The sequence below is a fragment of the Peromyscus eremicus genome, chromosome 16_21 (genome assembly GCF_949786415.1).
Source record: "Peromyscus eremicus chromosome 16_21, PerEre_H2_v1, whole genome shotgun sequence".
NCBI lineage: Eukaryota > Metazoa > Chordata > Mammalia > Rodentia > Cricetidae > Peromyscus > Peromyscus eremicus.
In genome coordinates, this window is record NC_081432.1 from 26,493,330 (window position 1) to 26,513,788 (window position 20,459).

General features: G+C 46.5%; 2 protein-coding genes across 5 annotated transcripts in view; one reads left to right on the top strand and one right to left on the bottom strand.

Annotated features, from left to right (window-relative positions):
- The window catches only part of Septin10 (septin 10), an 84,118-nt gene extending 83,732 nt beyond the window's left edge, over positions 1-386 (top strand). For all 4 annotated transcript variants that reach the window (XM_059281608.1, XM_059281607.1, XM_059281611.1 and 1 more), the window contains one exon: positions 275-386. In XM_059281608.1, the coding sequence (XP_059137591.1) occupies positions 275-365 (91 nt within the window). In that variant the 3' untranslated portion in view covers positions 366-386. The remainder of the gene's footprint in view (positions 1-274) is intronic.
- A 3,639-nt stretch (positions 387-4,025) lies between these two features.
- The window catches only part of Sh3rf3 (SH3 domain containing ring finger 3), a 156,158-nt gene continuing 139,724 nt past the window's right edge, over positions 4,026-20,459 (bottom strand). The window contains exons 9-10 of the mRNA XM_059243805.1: positions 12,599-12,933; positions 4,026-7,042 (exon numbers count right to left, since the gene is read on the bottom strand). Of these exons, the coding sequence (XP_059099788.1) occupies positions 6,874-7,042; positions 12,599-12,933 (504 nt within the window). The 3' untranslated portion in view covers positions 4,026-6,873. The remainder of the gene's footprint in view (positions 7,043-12,598; positions 12,934-20,459) is intronic.

Below are 20,459 nucleotides of genomic sequence, written 5' to 3' on the forward strand. Positions count from 1 at the left end.
GCCATGGCTCATGCGTGCCTACACACACACACACACACACACACACACACACACACACACACACACATACACGGACATAGACACACATGGACACATGGATTAAATAGGATAATCTATGTAAATGCCAGGTAAAGAAAAAAATTTGAATATAGAGGTTCCTTGTTTCACCATAGGTCCCAGTCAACCATAGCTGCTAATCTGATCGCTCAAATATCCATTCTGTGTAAGCAGCACAGCACACTGCAGAGCATTGGTTGTCTCCCTTATATTGCAGGGTTGATGGAGCTGCAGCTTTCTGTGACTGCCTAACTGCAAAGGAGAGGATGAGACTGTGTGCTACTCCCTCCAAAAAAGACCTGGATTAAAAACTTGAAGTATGATTTCTACTGAATGTGTTGCTTTTTCATGATAGTAAAATTGGAAAACCACTGGTTCAGCCACCATCGTGACAGGGACCATCTGGTAAGTCTCCCTTCATCCACTGAGAAAGCTCATAGGGTCTGCATGCCCAGGCCTTTAGTGTGCATAATGTGCATGCTTCTGGCCGGTTGGCCCCCTTCTTCAGAAACCCTCTTGACGACACCTTAGGTATTCACACCACTGACTACCTGTACCATGTCTTTGTAGCTTTGCCGAGGACAGTGGCTCTCATGGTTCATTGCTTCACTCATGGTAGTGCTTCTTGTGGCCTTTTGTTTTAAAGTTGAAATGAAGGGCAGGCACATCATATGGGTGTCAGTCAGAGGCAGGAATACTGGCTTCCCCTCACAAAATGTATAGGGACTTAGAGCTTCAATGGATAGCTTCATTTACTGATGGATAATGAAAAAATCTCTCTTTTTCCTTTTCTTTATTTTTCTCTCATATAATACATCCCAACCACAGCCTCCCCTCCGTCCCCTTCACCTCCCCTTCCCTACCTCAGGTCCACTGCTTCTCTGTCTCCCCTCAGAAGAGAGCAGGCCTCCCAGTGATATCAACTGAACATGGCATAACAAGATACAATACAACTCGGCACAAACCCTCAAGGGTGGGCGAAACAACCCAGTAGGAGGAAAAGGGTCCTGTGAACAGGTGAAAGAGTCAGAGATATCCCCACTCCCACTGTTAGGAGTCCTACAAAAGCTCTAAGCCAAACAACCACAGCTTGTATGCAGAGAACCTAGCGCAGACCCATTCAGGGTCCGTGACTGCTGCGTCAGTCTCTGTGAGCCACTATGAGCTCTGCTTAGTTGATATCCATGGGCTGTGTTCTGGCATTCCTCCATCCCTCTTGCTCCTAGAATCCTTCCTCCTCCTCTTCTGATAGTGTCCCTGAGCTCTACCTGGTGTTTGGATGTGGATCTCTCTCTGCATCCGCCCCAACCAATTGCTGGAGGAAAACTCCCTGATGAAAAATGTCTCTTCTACTGGTTCAAGGGCCCCGACCAGCACCATTGTCCCTGTGTTAAATTATTATGCTAGTTGGTTCAGTGAGTATAAACCCAGAATCTGAGGGTTTGAGCACGTGATTTGAGTATGAAATGGTATTGGTCCCTAGAGGTTTGCCTTTCACCTCTGTCTTACAAACAGCTTTGGTAACTTGCCAGGCAGTTTTTTTTCCTTCCAGATACTGTTGCATACACAGTCTATGTTTCTTCTGGGCCTCTACTTCCCACACTGGTGCTTAGTTTATTATGATCACCTCTCTTTAATGATGAGACACACTCTCAGATGACGGGCTATGTTAAGTGATTATTTTCCTTGTGTTAGCACCACAGATCTAGACAGTAGAAGTCAATTACTCAATCTGGCCTCTTGGTGTACTCATAAAAGGTAAACATGTATGAACTGCTATCAGCATAAGCTATGTAATGTCTTACTAAACTTGTAAGTAGGGTATGCTTTCCAATAAGAAATATAGTGAATACACAGCTGATAATACAATGTATTAGCAAGTGTGCTATTCTGGACATAGTAGTATGTAATAGACTGGCAGTGTAGTAAGTATATTTATATCAGTATTACCACGTACACATGAGGAATACATTGTACTAAGGCCTTATAAAGGCTTTGTTGTCACTAGGTGACAAGAATTCCTTGGCTCCATTATAACCTGCTGGGCCACTGTCTAAGCACCCTTTCCTTGGCTAACACATCATTACATAATGTATGGCTATACTTACTTAGAGACTGTGGATCAGCATCTAGAATTTGGAGATGCAAGAATCCCCCTGATGTTGGAAAAGGGGACTGTAGTTTGAGTCAGAGCAATCTGTGGCAGTTATTAATCTCTTCTATTAGTTGCTTATCCAGCACACGAAGGTAAGGGCATCTTTGATGCAGACACAGCATGTTTCTTCCCTGCACTCTCCTGCCCAGGTACTACCCACGCTGTATTACTTACTCCTGAATGGATTCATTTAATTTTTATGGAAAGATGGAATGGCTCGTTGCCATGTGTTGTGTGCATGTCTGCATCTCTTCTAGTTCAGCTGTCAACTTCACATAACCTGGAGTTAACCGAAGGAGTCTCAATTAGGAGATTGCCTTCTTCAGACTGGCTTATGAGCATGTCTGTGAGGCATTTTTTAGTTGGTAATTGAGGTAAGAGGGCCTAGACCCCTGTGGATGGTGCCCATCCCTGTGCTGTCTAAGAAAGTTAGCTGGTTTGTTGACAGAGAAATCTCCTTGCTGAGAGGCGAGGACAACAGAACCCTTACCTGTGGGTGTAAGGATAACTATTTAGAACGTAGTTAGGGATTATGCTGGTTTACTAAAGTGCCAGTTGTAGGTTCCCCTCCAAGATCCATGACTTCACTAGTTCTGGGTAGTTGGCTAGGTTACCAGCGCCAGGCATGGTTTCCCTCTTGTTGAGTGGGTCTTAGGTCCGGTTAGAGAGCTGTTGGTTATCACCAAGGTATGTGCGCCACTACTGTACCCTCAGGGTCATGGTGCCACACTGGCCATGGTTGTGGCTCATAGGCAGCAGAGCTGTGGAGACGATTGGTTGCTTCCCTCCTTTGAAGCTCCCATGTCACCATCTGGTACTATGAAAGCTAGTCCCTGAGGAGGCTTTCAAAACCAGTTCTGGCTCAGGGGCCTCTGGGCCCTGTGTCTGATGCTGAGAGGGAGAAATAGTCTTCTTCAGAGACGAGCACACCAGCTAGTTATCCAGTACCAAATGGTCATCCCTGCAAACATTCATACAAGTAACACTATATGGACTGAACGGGTTATATTTATGTATTTTGGAATGTGTGTATATATATATATATAATATATATATATAATATATATACATACACACACACACACACACGTGTGTGTGTGTGTGTGTGTGTGTGTGTGTGTGTGTGTGTGTGTGTATGTATGTATGTAAGTCTAAGTGTACTCCTGGAAGGGAACTAAAGACACTACTGACTCCTTGCCACGATGGCATCTATAGCTGCTGCTTCTTGTCCAGCTAGTCAACTTCCAGCATGTGCTTGGTACAGATCATGTTCAACTTCACTGCTGGCCACAACTTCTTGGGCTCCTCAGTGCCCAGTCCTGATATACACAGAGCCTGTGTCCCCCAATGAACAGAAGGTGACAAGCACGAGTCTTGGGCATGTAGGCAATGCCTTTGTGGTGGTTTGGATGAGAATGCTCCCCATTGGCTTGTATGTCTGAATGCTTGGTTCCCAGTTGGAGAACTGTTTAGGAAGGATTAGTAGGTGTGGCCTTGTTGGACAAGGTTTATCAATGGGTATAGGCTTTGATGTTTCAAAAGCCACACCAGGTTCAGTCTCCATCTTTCTCTTCTTACAACTGGCAGATCAGATGTGAGCTCTCACCTTCTGCTCCATTACCATGCCTTCGTGCCTGCCTGTTGCCATGCTTCCCACTATGGTGATCATAGATGAATCCTCTGAAACTGTAAGCAAGGCCCCAGTTAAACGCTTTCTTTTATAAGGTGCCTCGGTCATTGTCTCTCCACAGCAATAGAACACCAAGACCGCTCTCTCCATTCTGCCCTCTCTGACTCACATCTTCTGCTCCAACTGCATTGTTCGCACTATTGAGACACACAGCCTCTCCATGGTCATTTTTATTGAAAGACTCAGAAACACAGGCATCATAGTTTGCCACTACTGTCAATTCATCCAAAATTACATACTGACATTGGTGTATAATAGAAACATGTGGGGTTGGGGACACGTGCTTGCACGTGTGTGTTTGTGTGTGCGTTGTACAAAGTACAAGGGCTTCCGAGTCTACTGGAATGGTTTTACAGTGCCCAGCCTTGTATTCACACTCCACTACAGACCATCTTGTCCATCTCTCTTGTTCCTTCCTTCAGTCCTCTTGGGGCTAGACTGTCCTGTCTCCTTGGTGACTCTCAATCTGAAGGGCTGGGAACTATTCAAGGAAAATCACCTGGCCACCAAATACTACTTACTGTGTGAGTAAGAAGTACATGCTGCTGGCCAGGATGGAATGAATGTGAAGATTCTAGATAAGGTGCTGGCTTCATTTTGGTAGCCAAGACATGTGTCTTCAAGGGAAGATGACCTTAGGAAAGGTACCTCTTTTCTGTTCTTGACTGTGGAACACATGATTTTGAAAGTTAAAGGGCTCAAGAGTATTTAAAATACTCAGACCATGGGGCTCATTGTGTATTTTAAAAAGCCCCATCTGGGAATGAGCCCTAGGGCCCTGTTTCGCTCCCCAAGGTAGGTCCTGCATAAACCCATGACTTGGTTAGGAGAGGGTCCAACTGATGTTTTCCAAAGACAACTTGATACTTTCCTTAGCTTTCTATCAAGCTGCTACCACCTGACCTCATGAAGCAGCCCTCAGGAGAAAAGAGGACAGGTCAAAGTTGTCTTATTCTGTTGACTTCAAGTCAATCTTGTTGAGGAGAGAAAAAGGAACTTTTATTGTCTGGAAACTGGAGTGAGTTCTGGTTCCACTGAAAATACATCTCCCCCAGGATGTAGATTTGTGTACCTCCTTGGTGATATCATGGATTTAACCATGCATAGATCTTTTGTGCATGGATGGGCAAGTAATTCAGCAGTGACAGTGACTAGATTCCTTGTGGATGTCACTCAACCCTGCATACAGGGATCTCTGTGCCTAAGCTAGAGTTTCTCTTTGGCTCAGAACAGTTTTCTTCTGTCTAGTTAGTCTATTATTATGGAGGAAGAGACTTTCCCTAGGCATCACTGCTTCCACATGGCAGTCACCTGGCAGCCACAACTAGTTAAGTCATATCCTCAAATAGGAACATTGAGAAGTGGTCCTTATTTTTTTACGAAAACTAGTGATAGCCTCTGCTACCAAAGGCTTGACACAGGTCTGGGTGATTTTGTAAAAATGTACAGAGGCTCACAAATTGCTATTTTGAGATGAAAAAAAATATGTTTCTAAAGTGTGACACTCACTCCTCTTGATAGCCAACCTCTTGGGAAGCAAGCTGTTGCTCCAGTGAACTTTACAGGAAGGCCTGAGGGCCAAAGGGACCATCCTGCTGCTTTTTCCAGTGGCTCCAGGCCCTGTAAGCCTGTAGTCATGCATCAGATTCCTCTTAGCACTGTACCTTTGGTCTCTAGCAGATGGAATTTTGCTTGGCCTGATAGGGGAAGTGACTTGTTTTTGAAATGGAGAAAAAAACCTTTGCAAGGTAGCGATCTGAGCTGTTGTAAAAGCTGCATTTTGGCAGCAAGACATGCTTTAAGAATGCTATTTTTAGTCATTCTCTCTAATGCAGTCAAAGGAAGTTTTAGGGGTCAGTGTGTGTGTGTGTGTGTGTGTGTGTGTGTGTGTGTGTGTGTGTGTGTTTTCTTGCCACACAAAAAGGCAGTATAAATTCCTCAAAAATGTTTCCAATTTAAAAAAAAAAATCACTCCTATCTAGATGGAGCATGTGGTTTAGGCTATTTCCAACAGCCAGGAAAGACTCTCCCAACTCCACATGACCATCTCGGCAGACTCTGTCACCTCACTGAGCACCAGCCAATGTTTTGATATTACAGAGAGGAATTCCTCAATATGCTTCAAACTTCAGAGGGGAAATATATAAAACTTTCCTTTGATGTTACCTCTTGTTTTTCCTTGAAGCTTACCCAAGGGATTTCTAGTTTTACAAAAAATCAGCACCAGATGTATGAAAAATACGCAGCGTCTGACCTATTAGAAATATAGAAAGTTTAGGAGTTGCACATTAAAAAGGTGCCATAAGAAGGAGTAATGCAGAGACAGTGGTAGTGAAACCAAAAGGTGTTCCTTCTTATCCCGGTAGGAGACAAAGCCGTAAGAACTCTGCGGTGCCCGACAGGACCCCACTGGGCACCTTGGGAGACTCGGAGCCCTTACATGAGGCTCCTGAACCATGAATGCCCTGGATGTGGGGCTCCATGGCAGGTGACAGAGGTATATAGAGGAATGATACCCAGGGGAGCCAGGGAAGTTACATTGCTGTCAGCCCTCGCTCGCTCGCACACGGCCCCACCTTGGACCCTCCCACGCTCCCAGCCTTGCACAGACAGCGATTACTGCGTTAGCCGCTGGCTGGCATAGAGTGCATTGGTCCACATGGGCAACGTTTTCCATTGTACTGCTCACTGAAATTCATGGCATGGTCTTGAAGGACACGCATGTGTGCTTTCAATAAGGACTTCATATGAGGGTATGGCCTTCACAACCAAGACGACATCCATGTGTGCTTTCAGTTAGGACCTCACGTGAGAGCATGGCCTTCACAAGCGAGTCATCACCCCAGTCCAGTTGTTCCTGGCAGGTGTTTTAGAAAGGCCCAGGGACCTAGGTGATGAGGCTTCCTCTGCTCACATAGGGTTTTCTTGGGTCCCTCTCCTGGATGGCAGGGCAGGACATGAGCAACGGCCTTCAGAAGCTCTCCACAAAGCTGCCTGGGAAGAGGCCCGTGCGGCCATTCCGCTGCAGAGTCCCCTTGAACCAGCCATCCTCATGCTTCTTGTGCACGAAGACAATATCGCCTTCCTTTAGTTCAATCTCCGCTTCACTCTGGGGTGGGTAGGAGACCACCACACGGTACCTGGGAGGACAGAGGGACAGCATGTGAGCTGGGGGGTGGGGGGAGTTGTCCCTCCTGTGCCCTGGAGCCTGCCTGCCCACTTTGAGCTCTCTGTTCCCTCTTCTAAGTTCTTACAGTGTCGAGTTACTTTTCACTTTTTGTAAAATTATTATCTTTTAAGTTTCCCCAAAGCTCTTGAATTTGTTATCTCATGTCCCTCAGAGCTGTTGGTCAGGGAACCATCCGGGCATCTAAAACAACACAGGTAATTGCCATTGCAGTTGGCTGCCACCAGAAAAGATACTCCATGCTCTAACTGCGGGACATAGAAAGCCCAAGCTGAAACTGATATGGAAGTTTCTTCCCCATTGGCTAGCACTCATAGTACTTCGAGGCACTGTACTATGCAGGGTACCACAAGGAGAACTGTGATCAACAGTCTTACTGGGTTATGGACCTGGCATGCCTCACGACCACCTGGCCGAGCAAAATTTGTCAGCTGGTTCAGTAGGGACAAGTCAACAATGGGGGCACTTCCTGCTTGGAGTTGAGGCCTGCTCCACAGGAAGGAATTGACAGCTTATACTGTAAGCCTGGTCAACAGCCATCGGCTGGAGAAGTCATGGGCCCTAGTGAGGAAGCCACAGTTACCGCTTTGTAAAACTGACAGGACATATTAATCAAATTGCCTTCTAAACAATTACAGTATTATGCTTATCCCCAAAGAGTAATGCTGTTGTCAGCTTTGGTCAAAGAGACGTTTCCCCCAGTGGGCAGTGGTAATTGCAGAGACTTGTACTTGGTCACAATGCTCAGAAAACGTAATTGTTGAATGCTTAGCCATAAGTGAGATATCCGTCTGTCTCCCCCTCCAAAGCTCAGGAAACATCACAGAAGTGAAAAGAGGCAGGTAAGAGCTGGAGGGTGGGTCAGAGTGCTGTGGAATGCTGTCGTCTGCACCTCTTTAAAAGTACTGTTTCTATCCTTTGACACCTTCCTGCATACATATGAGTTGTTGTCCTCTCCCTATAATCCCCTTTGTTCCCGCTTTCTCCCACTGATATTCTTCCCCTTCCCAAGTCCCCTTCATGTCTTTTGTGTGTGTGACCCACTGGGAATCAACCGAGTTGAACTGTGGCCCTCTGGAGTTTGCAGCAGCTAAGACACCTGCCTAAAACCTATGAGATTGGGTCCATCAACATCCTGTGATGCAGGGGGCACTCACAAGGACCCATCTACCGCTAACGATTTATAGGCAGTTAATGGTTGCTGGGAAATGGAGAGATATCTTCTTAATGGTGTAGTCTCCAGTAATGTGCCAGTGATGCTTCAGATAACCTCTCAATAAGCCTATTAAAACTGATTGGATAACCACAAAGACACAAAGACTATGAGAGAGGAGGAACTGGCTGGGATGAGAAAGGGGGTCAGCGAGAGAATGAGAGGAGACACAACAGTTCAATGGGGGGTAAGTATCAACATGTGTCATTCATATGTATACAAAGTGATAAGTGGCCTACATTAATTCCGTATAAGAGGCTTCCTTTTTAAAAAAGGAAGTTCCCTTGGTGTCCTTTTAGACACAGATCTAAGGCACAGCTGTCTTACTGTTTAGTTACCAGACCTCTAGATAGTCCCTCCATTTCTCATCGTCCTTCCTACCTGTGCTGGTCTCCTATCTGGAGGTCTGTCCTAGTGAACTCATGGCTGTACCTGGTCAGCCATGGCCTCTGGGGAACAGGGACTGCTCCAGGCCCGGGACATAGGCTGGGCACTTGGCTTTGGGACCTTTGTGTCATAACCTGTCCATGTGCCAGGTTCTCCATCTAAAGCTCACGGCTCCTCTCAGCTAGAGGTAGCTGGGGCCCCCTTTGGTCTGGAGGGTGCCTTGAAGTTTGCTTTGGTGGAGTGAGTGGTCATCGTTTTTAAATCATAAGGTGTACAGCCTCAGGCTGAACTGGATGAAATCACATGATTGGTGCTAGAAAGGCCCAGTTTCTCCTCACCTCTTTTCTACAAGACCTGGGCAACCTGCAACACCCAAGGTCTCAAGGTCCTGTTTTCCGATCACCATGACAAAATGAAACCAGAGAAGGTGCCTTCAATGCTTCTGCTGGCCAGCTGCCTCAAGAGCATGCTGCTGGCCACCGCTCTACCTGGGTGAAGCACTGAGGGTGCTCTAGGCTGTGAAAGGCTTCCCTAAATATGAGAGCAGAGTTGGACCCCTGGGCCCTCACCTTTCTGAGAACCCAGAGCCTTGCTGTCAGCATGGCGCTTGCCCTGACCGACACTCGGCTGTGGCCCTAACAGCACTCCTCCTCCACAAAGCCCCAGCCAACTTCTCTGAGCTTTCCTCGTCCTAAGCCCTACTGTGCTATACAGATTTTTAGCCTCACAAGGTTGAGTCCCCAGCTGGCCCTAGCATCCCTTAACACGCCTTCCCCAAACTATACTCCAGCAGCAGCCGGATCACACCCTTCTGACCTTCCAATGAGGCAGGTCCCAGTTCATTCTAGACACCAGCCTAGATGCCTTCTCAGGGGCTAACACCCCTTTCTGCTTTCTGTGAATGTTCACACTTCAGGCTCTTCTGAACCCACACTCACCCTTCCCTGTTCCCTTGGAGATGTCTAGACACCTGGTTGTGAATTGGGGTTCTATTCACACTAGACTTCCCGGCTGTGAAGTGTAGTGTGTTAGTGGTTATGATCTGCAGGAGGCTGGAGTAGCGGTTCTCTGAGGACCGGCTGCCTTCTCAGATACTGATGCTTCTCCGCTGTCTACCTCTCCGTCCTTGACAGGACGCCCCACCCTCCACCTTCTGCTGCTGGCCCCTCTGGTATCTGGGTAGCTTTGTATGGCAGGTGTCTGACCCCGGTACCCCAAGCCTCGGGGCAGGTGACAGTTGTAGCCAGCAGATAAGATGAGGGTGGTCTCCTTCAGGAGCCGTCTGTGTGGCTGTGGGTGATAGGCTGGGGACAGCTCAAAGAATATTTTACCCTCACTCCCACAACCTAGCTAGTGGGCCAAGGCCATGCTCAGCAGTGCCACAGTAGGAGGGGCAGCAGTATTGACCTCTCTATTCTATTATAAATAAGAATTCCTGGGGAAACATGAGCTGTGTGCTCAAAGGCTGACCCATTAAAACTTCAGTCTTTGGAATGGTGTAGGCCCAGAGCCTAATTAGTTCCTCTTGGGCTATCTTCAGCCCCACTAAAGCACCTTCCCTTGCCCATCTCTGTGTCAGACCTGCTCCAATAAACAGATAAAAATCTTTAGGATGTATTGACTTAACAAAACCCTATTCCTCATCAACCAAAGGGCTAAAAATGCTATCAGGGAGCATCTGAGGCCTACAGCTGAGATTTCTCTGCCTGGCTGCAAACTGCCTCTCTGATGTTTCCGCCAATGTATTTTTAAAAATGCCTTGACTTATGACTTTCTCTTTTCTGTTATTGTAAAAACTTCATGGAGCTGTTTCCACATCGGAACACGGTATTTTGGGAGACCTAAATCTGTCTTCCCGGGCCATGGTCACTCAACTTTGGCTCCATAACAAACCATTCCCTTAGAGGTGAGAGTTCCTTTTGTGTAATTACTATGGTTGTCCAGGCCCAGAAGATCAGGGAATGCGATTTGAAGACTCTGAGGAGGCCCAGCACAGGTCCAGGCTGTCAGAAGTTTTTTACATCTTCAGAGGGTTTCCTTCAGAAAGAGTCCTGCATGGGGAAGCCTAGGAAGGCTGGGGAGGAGCCTAATCTTTCTAAGTCCAAGACTGAGAGGGCCTCTGCACATGCAGGATGCGCTGGCCCAGTCTCAGAAGCTGCACAATGAGCACTGTGCATAGACTTACAGGCCCGGAATCCCTGTTTGAGCTGGAGTTGTGCTAACCTTGGGAGCTGGATCTCACATCTTCAGTTCCTCCACTTCAGCTTCCCCGATACCATAGGGTAGCCTGTGACCATTCTCTCTTCATTTCTGTCCAGATGGAGCCATGGAGCCCTTTAGAGACTCTGAATACTCTTATAGTTGGTTTCAGTGTCAACCGGCCAAAAATTAGAATCACCTGAGTAGGGAACCTCACCTGAAGAACTGTCCTGATCGTCTTGATTGACGTAGGCAGGCCCGCCCCCACTGTGGGCAGCGCTTTGAGGCAGCAGTCCAGATAGAAAGGGTTTTTGAGAAGGAAGAACATCTCGCCCTTTGCTTGCTTGGTCTTCTCCTTTCTGCCGAGTTACCGGCCCTGTTGCTGCCATTGTTGCTGATTTCCTTGCTGACTGCAGAACCAGTGTTTCCAAACTTATGTCACTAAGAACCAGGGGGTTCTCCAGGAACTTTCTGGACTAGTGAGGTACCTGCTTTGTGGACTGAGTGCTCTGACCACTGAGACACCCAACCTCAAAGACCAGCTAATTACCCACTGCCTGGCTCCTGGAGGTATGGTCTGAGGTTAGCATGTAGAACAGCAGCTGTGTTCTCTAGCTTAGGTAACAGGTGACTGAGCAGTGGAGGGATGAACAGAAATGCCATTGTTGCTCTCAGGATATGGTTTTATGTGTTTGTTATCTAAGCAGTGCTCTAACTAGTAGAGACTGGGCAGGGTGGCACCTAATTATATCCCCACAAGGCCTTCCAGTCTTGTTGTAAACTCAAACACACACAGATCCTTTCACAAAGATAGATACACTATTACTTATAAAACTTGTACAATCTATTGCCCCTCAGCCTGTGACCTCACTGTGGCTCAGTTTCCAAATCTGTAAAACTTGAGGTTGAATTACATTAACTTGCTAGTTTGGATAAAAATGGTTGAGTATTGGCAGTTCTCAATGGTTTGACCTTGAAGATAACATAGAATAACATAGAACAACACTTCATAACACTAAAATGTCACAGTGTTCTGAGGTTCAAAGAACTGCTTTTCTGAGTGAGTGAATGAGGCACAGGCCCACAGGGGACTCTGGAAGAGTTCATTTGAGGATCTCAAAGGTTAAGAACCCAGTGCTCTAGGCCACAGTGGTTTGGACGTTTCTTCAGGGAAATGCCCATTTACAAGCCCAAATCCAGGAAGGAAGGTGTGGTAGTTTGAATGTAATTGGCCCCCATAATCTCAAGGGAGTGGCACTATTAGAAGGTGTGGCTTTGCTAGAGTGGGTATGGCCTTGTTGGAGGAAGTGTATCACTGTGGGGGCAGGCTTTGAGGTTTCCGATGTTCAGGATACTATTCAGTGTCTCAGTCAACTTCCTGTTGCCTGCAAGATGTATGACTTTTGGCTCTGCCTGCATGCTGCCAAGCTCCCCACCATGATGATAACAGACTGAATCTCTGAGCCACTCCAATTAGATGTTTTCCTTCTAAGAGTTGCTATGGTCATGATGTCTCTTTACAGCAATAAAAACGCTGACTAAGACACAAGGCAGGTTGGGAATAAGGAATATACCCCAGGGCCTGGGTAAAGAGGGATATTTGATAAGCTCAACCTCTGGGAAACTCCATTTTGCCCAGTCCCCAAGAAGGTTCTAGAACTCAGGTGTTAGTCCTAAAGAGGACAGAGATAAAAGCCTTCAGCTCCTTACCTCTCTCTGGGCAGTGGCTTAGGTTCGGGGCGGATGGAAGCCATGGACAGAGTTGATTGCCGAGAAGGGGACAAAGAGAAATTCAGATCCAAGGAGCCGGCTTTTCTGTGCAGTGGCTCCAAGCCAATGGCCCCCTGCATCTCACTCTCTATGGGGCAGGAACCTGCCCTGCCATGGACGGTCACTGGGGACACTTCAGGGCCCATGGCACCCTGCAGTGAGGTATCCATGGCTGACTGGGGGTCGTGGGTTGGAGATATAGATGGTGGGGAGCGGGACTTCTTCTTGGTAGATGCCCCAGCCAGCAGCTTCAATAGCCCGCTCTTCTTCTCCTTCTGCAGAAACACACACAGTTAAACAGGATATGTTAGCATCTCTGGGAGGGCCATCCTGTGGAGACCTTAAAGATAGTCCTGTAGCTGGGCGGTGGTGACACACGCCTTTAATCCCAGCACTCGGGAGGCACAGGCAGGTGGATCTTTGTGAGTTCGAGGCCAGCCTGGTCTACAGAGAGAGATCCAAGAAAGGCGCAAAGCTACACAGAGAAACCCTGTCTCGAAAAACCAAAAAAAAAAAAAAAAAAAAAAAAGTCCTGTAATCTAGTCAGAGGACGACAACCAAGACAAGTCTGAACACCTTAGTTTTCTTTCCTGAGACCTGGAGGGAGTGGCTCACAAGGCCAGCTCCCATGGAAAGTTTGCAGGCTAGGGACCCACAAACAGGACTCCCCATGACAGGATTCAATAGGCAACTGCATGGGCTGTGTCTGAGGGACCCAGTCAGGGTGACTGCTTTGCTCTGCAGGGGAGATGTTCCTAGTGGGGCTGCTCATAAATCTGAGAGGCGTGCTGGACAGTCTTCATGTCATATACTACTACTTTTATAAAAGTTAAAGAAAATTGCAGGACTTTTAGCCCAGCTGGGAGGGTAATTATTCTGCACAGGGCACACAGACATACAGTCCCTCATCCAAGGGTGAGCTACAGCATGTGTCTTTGGGACAACTGGTTTAGAACCCTTGGGTAGTTAAACTTTCCTCCACACAAACAGTGGTGGAGTATGTATATGTGTGCATGGATGTGAGTGTGTGTGTGTGCATACACGTGTGCATATACATACAGTATGTACAGTGTGTGTGTATATATATATACTGTGTGTATATATAGCATGTGTATAATATATGCATATAGTGTATATAATGTGTGCATATATAGTGTGTATATATAGTGTATGTGTAAATATAATGAATGTATAATATATGTGTATAGTGTGTGTACATAATGTGTATGTATGTGTGTATATATTGTGTGGTGATATTGTGTTCCCCAAAATATTGTGCACCCTGATAAACTTATCTGGGGTCAGAGAACAGAACAGCCACTAGACAGACACAGAGGCCAGAAAATGGTGGCACTCACACCTTTAATCCTACCATTCCAGAGGCAGAGATCCATCTGGATCTCTGTGAGTTCAAAGCCACACTGGAGACAGCTAGGCATGGTGACACACGCCTTTAATCCCAGGAAGTGACAACAGAAAGCAGAAAGGTATATAAGGTGTGAGGGCCAGGAACTAGAGCTGGTTAAACTTTTAGGCTTTTGAGCAGCAGTTCAGCAGAGATCCATTTGGATGAGGATACAGAGGCTTCCAGTCTGAGGAAACCGGATCAGCTGAGGAATTGGTGAGGTGAGGTGGCTATGGCTGGATCTGCTTCTCTGATCTTCCAGCATTCACCCCAATACCCTGCTGCAGGTTTGTTCTTATTAATAAGACCATTTAAGATTCATGCTACAATATTGTGTCTATAATATGTATATATGTAATGTGTATCTATGTATATAGTATGAATGTGTATAGTGTGTATAATGCGTGTATATGTATAGTGTGTGTATATATAGCATGTATAAGGTGTGTATAGTGTATTTATATAGTATGTATATGATGTGCATATATATATATATATATATATATATATATATATAGTGTGTGTGTGTGTGTGTGTGTGTGTGTGTGTAATGTGTGATTTTAAGTCTCACAGTGTGCAATGTCATAGGTCTATCTGGCCAGTAACTGAAGCGTGGTTATCTGAAGGCTTCTGGCTCTGCTGATGTGCAGTGTTTGGGGTGCTCTGTTGTCACCTGGACAGTGATCCCCCTTCAGTATCCAGAGGGCCATGAGCCCGCCCTTGGGCGCCTTGAGCATCCTTCTGAGCTCTGCACAGTCTCATGGTAGGTGATCATGAGAAGCTGCTGACAGAAAGAAGCTGTCTATAGAGACCCACTCACTGGAACTGCAGGTCTGTGGAGAGGTTGGGGTCCCTTTTCTTGGGCTAGCACTATCCCCCAGAACAGCCATTCATTCTCCACCTCTGTGTCAGAAGTAACATCCTGTGACTAATAGATGAAAACCTTTTGGAATCTGTTAACTTAGCAGACTAGGGGCTCCCACTATCCCATGGCCAAGCATGTCATCAGATAGCATCTCAGGCCTGTAGAAGACCTTCTCCCGTATTCCATAACCATCTCTCTCATATACTCACTAATGCATTATAAACTGACCTTGATTTACAACTTTCTTTGCTTGGTAAGGTTATAAAACTTATCAAACTGCTTCAACATTGGAATATGGACTTTAGAATAACTTAAATCTGTGGTGTTCCTGGGCATGGTCACTCAAAATGGCCCCAGAATAAACTCTTATTCCCTTTGAGCTGAGAGCTGTTTTTATGGCTCCAGAGTAAACTATCTCTTTTTTTTTTTTTTTTTTTTTTTTTTTTTTGGTTTTTTCGAGACAGGGTTTCTCTGTGTAGCTTTGTGCCTTTCCTGGATCTCGCTCTGTAGACCAGGCTGGCCTCGAACTCACAGAGATCCGCCTGCCTCTGCCTCCCGAGTGCTGGGATTAAAGGCGTGCGCCACCACCGCCCGGCTCTAAATTATCTCTTATTCCCTCTGAGTTGAGAGCTGTTTTTTGTTTGTTTCTTTGTTTTGCAACAACAGTATCTAGTCATGGAGGGCTCAGGATCCCCCTACTTAGAGAACATCATAGAAAGGCAACCTCCAGTCAGCTAGTGCTCTGTTACACATTCCTGCATGGCTCAGGACTCCCTGAGCTGGGTTTTCTTCCCTTCTTCCTGCGTGTGTCAGTCCCAGAGTGGGGCCTGGGGCACTTAGTGCCTGATTCTCCTGCAGCCACATGGCCTAGCTTCCTCCAAGAACTCTGCCTAAAGTTGGTGTGCATTCATCCAGGTTCTGGGAGCTGTATGGGAAATGGAGAATGAAACTTTAGTTATCGGTTATACCCATGCTTAGTTGGAGCGTTCACCATGCTGTCTGGGGGCTTAAGGTGTAGTGTTGCCAATTGGTGTCTACACAGACCATCCTGGTGGTATGGCCGGAGAGGGCAGTGTTCTCAGGAAGAGTCACTGGAAACCACATTAAGATAAAGGGTAGAGGGGATGCAGCAATTCAGATGGCTAGCCCTGGTCAGGGATGGAAGGACTACAGGGACTGAGGAGGGGGCAGGCTCCCCCAGAAGGAGAGCAAAGCTTCCCAGTGGGGTGATCATGCCCAGAGAGGACAGGGGTCAAAGTCTGAGACTGTTTGAGTGGTCCAGATGTGTTGCTAATTGTCCTCCAGCACACAGCCCCAACATTCCAAAAGCTGAAATAGGCTGAGGATGTGAGGAAGGAAGCAGGGACCATCCAGGTGTCTAGCCTAAGTCTATCACTTACTCTGATGGTGTGGCCCGCCTCTACTCCTAGTGAGGCAGGCGAAATCTAGCAGCCAGCAAAGACCCTGCTGTATGTCTTCCTCCACCCTTGACCATCTACGTTCCTTCACCCACTGGATTACCATTCATCAATCTCCTTTCCAGCTCCCCTCTGGAATACAAGCTTTGGAGAAGGGTAAGGGATATTTCATTGTGTTTTCCACGGCACCACAGGACCTAATGCAATGCCTGGAACATAGCAGGCCCTCAGTACTTATTAATTCAATGTAGTGCATTTAATGAACTGAGCTCCGCATCAGAGTTCTTAGAATGCCTTAGTAGAGAACACGCGTGGGAGCGTTCACAAGGCACTCCAGGCTGCGAGAGCCATGACGTCATGTGCAGTGAACTGGAGGAAGGCACAGCCCTGCTACCTCACCCCACACCCCTGAGACTGTTGGTGACTGCATCCAGCTTTAATAGTGTCTATTGGAAAGGGGCAGGGGGCCACCTGTGTGGGTAATTTTCCTGCCTCAGTTCTTCAGGATTAAATGTGACTCACGATTTTCTGAATTTAACTTGGACAAACACTGATTTCTTGAATGCAGAGATTTCTCCAAAATGTTTGCCTTCCGGAGTGGAATTCTGCCAGTGCTTGCAGTATCCAGTAATCCCTTTGCTGTGGGACTCCTCAGAATAGCAGCCATCACGCCTGTGCAGTTCACGCAATATGGTGGCAGATGTTCTAAACACTCCTTGGGAGTCATCACATATGACACACATACGGATTAACCAAGAGGCACTTTGCTATACGTGGTGGGGATAGATTCATGACTCAGTTTTGGGAGTATCATAGGGGAGCTAACAGATTTCAAAGGAATAGTCTGGACTAAGGGTTAAAAAAGGATGGACTGTAGGGTTTCTTCTGAACAGTGAATAAATTTTAGATTAATGAGCCTGGCAAGATGAGAATTCCATGTCTCCAACACAGTCATTCTTGATTCTTGGAGTCCATCTGATCCCTTCTGGAATTAGATAACATATCCCAGCAGCATCTCTGTGTGGCCAAGAGCCAATCAGAGGGTGTGGTTGATATATTGTGCATCCCAATAAACTTATCTGGGAGTCAGAGAACAGAACAGCCACTATATTAAACATAGAGGTTAGGCAGTGGTAGCACATGCCTTTAATCCTAGCATTCAGGAGGCAGAGATCTGTCTCCATCTAGATCTCTGTGAGTTCAAAGCCACACTAGGAACAGAGCTAGGCATGGTGGCACACCTTTAATCCCAGCACTTGAGATCTCATATCTTTGCTTGGGAAGGACACATGCCTTTAATCCCAGGAAGTGATGGCAGGAAGCAGAAAGGTATATAAGGCATGAGGAAAAGGAACTAGAGACTTTTAAGCAGTTCAACTGAGACCCTCAGGTGTGAGGACTCAAGAGTATTTCAGTCTGAGGATTTGTGGAAACAGGATCGGCGGAGGAGTTGGCAAGGTGAGGTTGACTGTGGCTTGTTCTGTTTCTCTGATCTTTCAGCATTCACCCCAGTACCTGGCTCTGGGTTTTTTATTTAATAAGCCCATTTAAGATTCATCTTACAAGAGGGAATCAAATGGTTTGGCTAGGGCAAAGGGCTGGAGGGTAAAGGACTGGGCCAGGCTGGGGGCTTCAGCGGGAGGTGTGTTCAGAATCCCCCACTGTCAAGATTTGCATATGAAAACATCTCTCCCTCTAGAGCAGGGGTTCTCAACCTGTGGGTTGCCTAAGACCATCCTGTATATCAGATAGTTACATCACTATTCATAACAGTAGCAAAATAACAGTAACAACGAAAATAATTTTATGGTGTGGGGGGGTCACCACAACATGAGGAATGGTATTGAAGGGTCACAGATTTGGGGAGGTTGAGGACCACTGCTCTAGAGTCTTGGAAGAGAGATAAATGAGAACTTCTGAGAAAACACTGTGCATACAAACTCACACTTGCACATACACATTGTGCATACATGCTCACACTTGCACATATACACTGTGTACACTCAAACCTGGACACACACATCCCCTTAATCTAGTTAGCACCTGGGCTGGAGAGATGGCTCAGCAGGCCTGAGTTAATCCCCAACATCTACATGACGACTCATTACTATCTGTAACTCCAGTTCCAGGGGAGCTGACACCCTTTTCTGGCCTCCAAGGGCATGGGCATGCACTTGGTACACACATACATGTAGAAAAAACACCACACATATAAAATAACATTAAAAATATAGAAGAATCACCACCTGGAACTCCAATATTAAGAGACTGGGGTGGCAGCTAGGGATGTAGTCTGGGGGGTGCGGGGGAGCACTTGGCTAATATGCATAAGCCCCCAGATTCTATCTCAAGCACTTCAGAAGATTTTTGATGTTTGTTGGTACTGCACTGTAAGACATACAAATGGCCAACTGTTGTTCTGGATTATGATTAAGATCAAAGCCTTCTGAATGCCTTTGTTTAGTGGTGCCCCTGTCTAAAAATGCAGCCAGAGGACAGAAACACTAAAGACAGATTGCTGAAGGGCCAATCAAATGACAGAAAATTGTCACATGGGATAGGATTTGGTGTCTAAAAATCAATATTAAACTTTTCAGGGACACTGCATTTCACCAAAATTCATTCATTTAGCTCCTTTCTTTAATTTTTTGAGAAGACATTTTGCTATGTAGCCCACGCTATCCCAGAACCTGCAATCCTCCTACCTCACCCCCTTTAGTAGCTAGAATTATAAGACTTCCCCACACCTAGCAGGAATACACACATGCATATGTGCGCGCGCGCGCACGCACACACACACACACACACACACACACACACACACACACACATTTTTGTTACCCTCGGTGCAGTGGCAACATGTTGGTCTCATAAATACATATACGTGTGTATGTGTATTGTATGTTTACATACACACATATACCATTCAGTTCTGCTGGGGATGGAACTTTACTTGCATATACTAGGCAAATGTTACTACTAGCTAAACCAATTGACTTCCTTCAAATTGATTTACCATATGAATTTTGTAGTGGTGTTTTAGCTTGGATTGTCTGGGTACATACTAAACACAGGGTCCGATGAGTGTTGTAGGAGGCAGACAGCTACAGACAGTCCTTCCCATTGGCCTGCTGATTGAGACGGTGTCTGAAAACTGCCTCATCCCTGTTCTAAACTCACTCTGTTTCTTTCTCACTGTCTCTGCTGAGTCAGTCAAACTGATGAGTTATTCAAGACTCAGGATGGGGGTTGGCACAGTCAGTCAGGGACTCCTCCACCTAGGCATAGAGTGAGGTCCAGATAACCCAGAGATCCTCAATCTGCAGAGTCGCGAGCCACCGGTACAAGCTGATGATCATATACTCTAATAATGGCAACGATGATAATATGATGCTGATGGCTCATCAGCATTGATAACAGAGGACCGAGCAAAACCACTCATTCCTCTAGGTGCATCTGAAGGCATTTCTGTGAGCTGAGCCCTGAGAGAGTGGTCTCGGGCGAAAGATACTCAGATTGCGTTTTTGACCTTGGTGACCCTGGAGAACCTGCAGATTATCCAGGAGCCCAGAAACAAGCCCTCTAGGTTGCTGCTGTTGGATGGGTGGGCAGGGTTGGAAGTAGGCTGGTCTAGTATTTCAACTTTTGTTAGATGTTCTGTATTATCTGACTTACTACCGTAAACACACGCTGCTTTTTCACTTAGGGGAAATGAGGATTTTGCAACCTGCTACTGTGAACAGGATGGGAATAGGTATGAACCAGAGAGAACTTTTACTGTTAGCTTATAGAGCAGGAGTTGGTCTCCTATGAGGGGTACCTGGCAGAGGACGGAGAGAGAGTTAAACTGCCATGGAGATAATGAAAGAGTGGACTAGTAGTTAATGAGGTCCAGGGTCATAAGGTGTGGAAAGAGCAGATTTAAAAACCAGATGTTTGCATTTGGATGGTACCTACCAAGGGGCTTGGTGTCCTGTAATGAGAAGGAAGGGGTTGGCACACCTGGCACCTCAAAGGCTGACCAAGATGCGACCATGGAGGTGAAGTTGTGGGGACGGAAGGAAGGCAATGCTTCTGAGGAGACGACAGTGACAGAGATGGTCACAGGGTGGC